General features: G+C 41.6%; 1 protein-coding gene across 1 annotated transcript in view; it reads right to left on the bottom strand.

Moving 5' to 3' along the window:
* LOC127986306 (betaine--homocysteine S-methyltransferase 1) overlaps nt 1-954 on the bottom strand; it is a 4,875-nt gene extending 3,921 nt beyond the window's left edge. Inside the window, exons 1-2 of the mRNA XM_052588588.1 lie at nt 789-954; nt 173-305 (exon numbers count right to left, since the gene is read on the bottom strand). Of these exons, the coding sequence (XP_052444548.1) occupies nt 173-305; nt 789-812 (157 nt within the window). The 5' untranslated portion in view covers nt 813-954. The remainder of the gene's footprint in view (nt 1-172; nt 306-788) is intronic.
* Nucleotides 955-7,944: the final 6,990 nt, after the last annotated feature.

Raw genomic sequence — 7,944 nt, 5'->3', positions numbered from 1 at the left:
TCCACTATAGCCTATGTAAGATTTTCTTCTAAATCTGTGAGTTATGAGCAATTTAGCCTGAACATGTTTTGTGAACACGGGCCCAGATGAACTTGGAACGAGTGTTATATTAATGTTACTGGAAGGGATTTTTTCAGAACTTTGAAAGGACTTTTCTGGCCCCGTCTCTCACCGGCCTCGGGGTGCTCCGCTGCGGCTTCTGGGGTCCAGGGCCCGGCCTTCACATATCCTCTCTTCTCCAGAGCGAACACGAACCCTCCGTCTCCAATCACCACCTCACCAGAGCCCAGGCGCTCCAGGACACCCTAACACACACACACACACACACACACACCGCACACCGCACACACACACACACACAACACGCACCACACACCGCAGACACACCGCACACACACCGCACACACCGCACACACACACACACACACACACACCACACGCACCGCACACCGCACACCGCACACACCGCACACACACACCGCACACACCGCACACACACGCACACACACCGCACACACACACACACACACACACACTTAGCACTGCGCGACTACAGCTCAAAACACTTCAGCGCAGAGACGCGTGATCGTGTGGATCAGGGTCCGAGCGCGCTCTCCAGGCGCGTTTCCACACACACTTTAACATGAGCTTCAGTGTTTCTGTTCATGTGTTCGAGACAGTTTATATATAAACAGCTGAAAGAAGTATAATCCTGCAGCAGGATCTCATGCGTGTGAAAACAACGCGCGTAAAAACAAAAGCTGGCTGTGTCTGGATCAGAAACTCACCCTCTTTGATCCGACTGGTGCCATGTTTAGCAGGAGATTCAGAAACAGATGAAGATCTTCAGGAGAGCTGAGAGAGACTGGAGAGAGATCCTCGAGAGAAGAGCGCTTATAAAGAGCAGAGCTGGAGGGGTGTGTGTGTGTGTGTGTGTGTGTGTGAGAGAGAGAGAGAGAGAGAGAGAGAGAGAGTGTGTGTGTGTGTGTGTGTGTGTGTGAGAGAGAGAGAGAGAGAGAGAGAGTGTGTGTGTGTGTGTGTGAGAGAGAGAGTGTGTGTGTGTGTGAGAGAGAGAGAGAGATTGTGTGTGTGTGTGTGTGTGTGAGAGAGAGAGAGAGAGAGAGAGTGTGTGTGTGTGTGTGTGTGAGAGAGAGTGTGTGTGTGTGTGAGAGAGAGAGTGTGTGTGTGTGTGTGAGAGAGAAAGAGAGAGAGAGTGTGTGTGTGTGTGTGAGAGAGAAAGAGAGAGAGAGAGAGAGAGATTTTTTTTTTTTTTTGAGATTTCAAACCTCTTTATTTTTCAAAACATGAGTTCTCTACAACACAAATAAACCCATTTCTGAAACGAAAAAGAAAAAAGCATGATTTAACTCAGAACAGTCCCAAAAAACAAGACATTTTCCACTACAGAACATAAAACATTTTTAAGACACCAAATGTTTATGAACTCCTCTACATTATTTGTGGTACTGTAGAAATCAAAATCAACTTTCAATCTAGCTTTCACCATTCTAACAAAAACAGTATTTATGTCAAAGTCTAAGGACTCTTCAATCTTATTTCTTCTACTGAGGTAGATAGCCATTTTTGCTTGACCAAATACAAAGTTAAACAATTGACATTTCACTCTCCTTTTTTGACTATAACTAAAACCAAGAATAAATAAATTCTTAGAAAATTTCTCTCCAAACATCATGAACATTTGTTGCAACAACTGAAAAAAAGAGCACAATCTGCTACAATCCAAAAAGCAGTGGTAAACTGTTTCCCTCTGCAAACAAAAAGGGCACTCTTCACTTACATTAGGATTAATGATGGAAATAAAAGCATTAACAGCCACACTACCGTGTAGGATTCTCCACTGTAAATCCCCAACCCTTTTGGTCAACGGTGGTTTGTAAATCGCTCTCCATACTGGTCTGACCTCATTGTCAAGCCCCAAATGGGCTCTCCAAGGAGTGTCAGCCCGACCACTTAATTTGACTTTATTTACAATTTTTACAAACATTTTATACATAGTTTTTCCTCCCATGTCTTCAAATTCATTTGTGAGAGTCTCTCTGGACTCTAACAGTTCACCAGTACAGTCTTTAAAATCAGGAGATAGAGTCAATGCAGGAAAAGAATCATCAACAACTGGTTGACCTTGTCCATTACTGTAGTCATTTAGCAAAGATAATTCAGTCTTAGTGAGTTCGCACTTCCAAGTGCTAAGCATTTGATTTATGATCCTGATCGATCGAACTCCAACACGAGAAGCTAGAGCTGCAGTGTCGATCAAATTTGGTCCACACAGATCAACCACATGTCTCAGTGTAACAATCCCAGCCGTACAGAACGACTGCATCACAAAAGGTCCGGTTATGTGTTTTAAGTTGAAACGAGTGCCATTCACCACTGGCTCTTTCAACAGCCATGACAGGGACTCACAGCTTGCCACTCTCTTTTTATGGAACATCCCCCACACGGTGAACAGTCCATGGTAGAACTTTGGGAGGTTAGACAGCTTTTGAGCACTCAAGTCCATTAAAAACAAAGGCTCAGCAAGACCCAAATTCCCGCCTCGGATCAATATGGTTCTGGCTAAGGGTCTCCAGACAAGATCTACGGGCCCAACAAGATGTCTCTGGATAAACTGAAGTCGGAAAGTGGCGCCCCTACTGGCGAGATGAATAAGTCCCTGCCCTCCTTCCTCTTTTGGCAGAAACAGTACACTCTGTGGGACCCAGTGCAGCCGGTCCCAGAAAAAGTCCACCAACACTGCCTGTATCTTAGCCAGCAGTTGTGCAGGAGGGTCTACGCATGATAACCGGTGCCACAACATTGATGACACTAAATTGTTGATCACTAGTGTTCGGCCCCTAAAGGACATGTGTGGCAAGATCCATTTCCATTTTTTGAGACGTCCTTCGACTTTCTCTAAAACATTTTCCCAATTTTTACATAGAAAAGTATAATCTCCAAGATAAACACCAAGGTATTTAAAACCACCCTTGTTCCAAATTAACCCGGCAGGTAAAACAAGTTTTCTGCTCAACTCATTACTATTCGTTAAAGCTTTGCTTTTCTCCCAGTTAATTTTGGCAGAGGACAATACGCCAAACCCATTAATATTTTCTACAAGGGTGTCAATATCTTCTTGTCTTTTGACAACAACAACAACATCATCGGCATAAGCAGATAATTTAAAAGAGGTTTCACATCCAGGAAGGTTTACACCAATAAGAGATTTTCTTAGTTTGTGCAGAAGAGGCTCTATGGCCAAGGAGTACAGCATGCCAGATAATGAACATCCTTGTCTGACCCCCCTATGAACTTTAAAAGGAGCACTTAAACCACCGTTGATCTTTACAATACTCTCAATGTCACTATACAAGACTCGAATCATGTTTATTAAACCAGAGCTAAAACCAAACGCACCTAACGTTTGCCACAAATACTGGTGCTCGACTCTGTCAAAAGCCTTTTCTTGGTCTATTGAAATCATACAAATTTCACAACCCAATGAATTGGAGAGGTCCAAAACGTCACGAATTAAAATAACATTGTCAGATATCAACCTATTGGGTATGCAATACGTCTGGTCAACATGGATAACATGCTGCATAACATTTTTCAGTCTCATTGCCAACACCTTCGACAAAAGTTTGTAATCAGTGCAAAGCAGAGCAACTGGCCTCCAGTTCTTTATCTCTTGTAAATCTCCTTTTTTGGGGAGAAGAGTGAGGATTGCTCTCCTACAACTCAAAGGTAAATGTCCTTTTTTTAAACTGTCTCTGAGAACAAGCAACAAATCTTTGCCAATCACAGACCAGAAAACTTTATAAAAGTCCACAGGAAGTCCATCAATGCCCGGAGATTTACCGCTTTGTAGACTCTGCAACGCAGAATATAATTCATCAACGGAGATCGGTGCATCCAACTCCATGTTGGCCTCTTCGGAAACCTTAGGTAAGCCCTCATAGAAAGACTGCGCCACCTCTGGTCTCTCTTGGAACTCACTCTTAAAAAGCTTCTCATAAAAAACAACTACAGATTTACGAATGTCCACAGACTCCTGCAGCAATTGTCCAGTACTGGCAGACCGCAGAGAGTGCATTAGTCTCCTTTGTCCATTTTTTTGTTCAAGGCCAAAAAAAAAATGAGAAGGTGCATCCATTTTGGCTATATTTTGATGACGTGAGCGAACCAGAGCACCTTGACCAGAGAAACCCAACAGGTTAGATAGAGCTGACTTTTTCCTTTTTAAAGCTTTAAAATGTTCTACTTCTCTTGTTGAGTCTGCCAAATCTTGCAGCTTTACTATTTCACTCTCCAATGCTTTCATAGATCTAGTCATGTCTCTTGTGACATTAAGAGTATATTGTAGGCACAGCTGTTTTATTTTGACCTTCCCTATGTCCCACCACTGTTGTAATGAAGTGTACTCCGATTTTTCTTTTGTGTAACCACTCCAGAAATACTTAAAAGTATCTTTAAAAGCATGATCAGAAAGCAAGGATACATTAAAATGCCAATAGGCACTTTTACATTTAACATCCTTAACAAAGATATCAACTTGTACGAGACAATGATCTGAAATGCCAACTGGGTGTATTGAACACCCTTTTAGTACATTACTCTGATGTTTGAAACAGTAGACTCTATCAAGCCTAGCCAAAGACAAAAAATTATCTTTAACATGAGACCAAGTATACTGCCGCTGAGTGGTGTGAAAAAACCTCCAAACATCACATAAATCATTCATCTCAATTACTTTTACAAGACAATTCTTACTGGCTCCATGTGGTTCTGGGTGGTTTCTGTCTAGAGCTGCGTTCTCAGTGCAGTTAAAATCACCACCCAGGAACATGTATCCATCAGCACTACATTTGCTCATTACATCATTGAGAGTGTTTAAAAAGACCACTCTTTCTGGGCCTACAGTAGGAGCATAAACATTTATGAAAGTCATTTTTACACATTCAAACACAGCTTGTATTTTTAACAAGCGACCTGGAATTATTTCCTCAGTAACACAAGAGATGGGTAAAAAATCTTTAGAAAACAAGATACCCACTCCACCACTATTACTACACTTATGACTGAGAAAAACTTCCCCATCCCAATCTTTCTTCCAGGCAGTTTCATTTTCAGCTGTGCTATGAGTTTCTTGTAAAAAAATTACATTCAGTTTTTTAACTTTAAACAAACTGATGAGGGAAACTCTCTTCACATCCTCTCTCGCACCATTAACGTTTAAAGAACCCAACTTTATGTCACACATAGAAAATGTTAAGTTGCATTTAAACAGAACAGAGAGGTTAACACAAACAAAGAAAAAGAAAAACAAAAGGCACTTAACCATCATTAGCTAATTGTGCTCTCGCTTTTATCATTAATTTTTTTAAACGAAAAATTTCCTGGTCTGTAAAGGTCAGTTGGCCTGAGTTTTCTTTATTTTTCATGAAAAACTTGACTGAGTCAATGAACAACTTTAAATCTGGAAAAAACTCATCAATTTTAACTGATCTCAAACCTTTGGTTCTTTGTAAAAAAGACTGAATTTTAGTGAAAGGGTAAGCACTCTCCACGTTCATCTGTGTGTCTCCACTAACATCACTTTCAGACTCTTGTGTGCTCATCAACACATCATCTGACTGAGAAGAAATGCTCATTGGATTCGTTTTTGATACTTTTGTAACTTGTTCAGTGTTTGATTTATTTTCTGGATTTTTTCTCTTGGTTGACAGTTTTGAAATTTCAGCATCCAACAAAGCATCTTCTTCATTAAACAACACTGACTCAGCTACTCTAGTCGCGGTTTGACTAACATTTTGATCCTCTTTTAAAACATCTTGTGCGTTTTGATCACTCGCTACACTTTCTGTCTGCTCATTCTCCTGATCACTATCATCTCCGTTTTCTTCCTGGACCGTTCTCTGCGGTTCGACGGGTAAAGAAGTTTCGCTTTCGGCCCGTACGGGCGGCAGATCCGCTACAGCCCGCATCGCACCTGCTCTCTCTGGGCACGAGCGAATCACGTGACCAACAATTCCGCACCCAAAGCATTTCATCGTCTCTGATGTTACATGAACGGTGTAATCAAAGTCATCAACCTTAAACTTAAACACTAAGTTTAACTCTTCATCGCTCTTTTTAAGAATCATGTGTACATGTCTCCTAAAAGACACAACATGTTTAAGATGAGGAGATTTACAGCTGATAGGGATCATCTTTATCGGAGTCACTAGTTTTCCGTGTCTCCCTAGTTCTTTTTCCAAAAGTTCATTTTTCATAAACGGAGGTACATTCGAAATGATGACTTTTTTGGCAGGGTTCACTAGAGACAAAACTGGTGTGTATGTATCTTGAATCACAACTCCACTTTCAAGTATCTGATTTACTTTGTCCACACTGTCTAAAAAAATCACAACGGCACTATTCATCCTAGAAGCCGATTTAATACTGTCATATCCGACAATCTCACCCACCGCTAGACTACAATCTTCAACCGAACACCCGTTAGGCGGAGAAAGTTTGATAGCGTGTCGGCGCGTGAGCTTGTGCAAACTACTGTGTTCACCTGCAGCAGCCATGCTGACCAGCCACGCCGGCAGCCGCCGCCTCCACCAAACAAACACAAACACAAACGATACCCAATAAACACTGTCCCTCTAAAAAACTTCTCAAAGCATCAACAGAGAGAGAGAAAAAAGGAGAATTAGAAAACTCACATTCAGCACGCTCTCAGCAGCAATCACCGCAATCACTCCCAACACGCACCCACACCCTCGCGCAACAGTCACACCGGAAAGTGAGAAAGGGAGAGAGAGTGTGTGTGTGTGTGTGTGTGTGTGTGTGTGAGAGAGAGAGAGAGAGAGAGAGAGAGTGTGTGTGTGTGTGTGTGTGTGTGTGTGTGTGAGAGAGAGAGAGAGAGAGAGAGAGTGTGTGTGTGCGTGTGTGTGTGTGAGAGAGAGAGAGAGAGAGAGAGAGTGTGTGTGTGTGTGTGTGTGTGTGTGTGTGTGTGAGAGAGAGAGAGAGAGAGAGTGTGTGTGTGTGTGTGTGTGTGCGTGTGTGTGTGTGTGTGTGTGTGTGTGAGATCGGCCCCCTGTAACCTAAACTGTAGTTCACAAAGTCACTGGTTAATGTTTATCTTTCAGCTGATCTCATTTCACAGAACACCAGTATCATCAGAGTGATGCTCGATAAATCATTCAGAGAGAAATAAAGAGGTTTGGGCCTGAGCTCTTGCTCTACTAATAGAGATTAATGCTACATACTGTACCAGTTATTCTATTTTTAACAACAAAAACAAACCCGTTATCTAGGCGTCACGAGACATTGAGCTCAACTCTACAGGATCGAGTTTAGATAACATATTTCAGTTCCATTTACTATGTGCAAATAACATCTGGAGATGCAGAACGAGGCGTTTTTTAATTGCGTGAATGTTGTATTTTTGAATGTTCTCTGCACGTTCAAATCATCCAGTTAATTTTAATGTTTTCAAAACATTTTTTCTTGGTTGTGTGAATACTCAGGAAACATTCCCTGTTCATCAGTTCGCAGACATCAGGGGAATGTTACTTCTGAGTGTTCTCTGAGCGCTCAAAAGTATCTGTCATGATACAAATAAAAGTAACAAAAGTAACAATATATCTGAACATTCTGAAACAAAACTGTAACATTTAAAATATATTAGACGAACTTAAATGTTACAGAAAAACTTTGCAAACATTAACAGACTTTGGAAGAATTTCTGTTTGAGGAAACCTGGCCAACACATCAGTCATGAATCTGAGAGTGTTTTTGTTGTTTTGTAAAAGTTGCTGCTGCAGATGTTTTACACACAGACTGATTCTAGACGAGTTATTGATTATTGATAATGTCTGAGCGGATTATCGCTGCTGTACACACTGCACACACACACACACGCACGCACGCACACACACACACACACACACA

The sequence above is a fragment of the Carassius gibelio genome, chromosome B21 (assembly GCF_023724105.1).
Source record: "Carassius gibelio isolate Cgi1373 ecotype wild population from Czech Republic chromosome B21, carGib1.2-hapl.c, whole genome shotgun sequence".
In the NCBI taxonomy this organism is placed as follows: domain Eukaryota; kingdom Metazoa; phylum Chordata; class Actinopteri; order Cypriniformes; family Cyprinidae; genus Carassius; species Carassius gibelio.
This window is presented reverse-complemented; position numbering and strand designations above follow the sequence as displayed.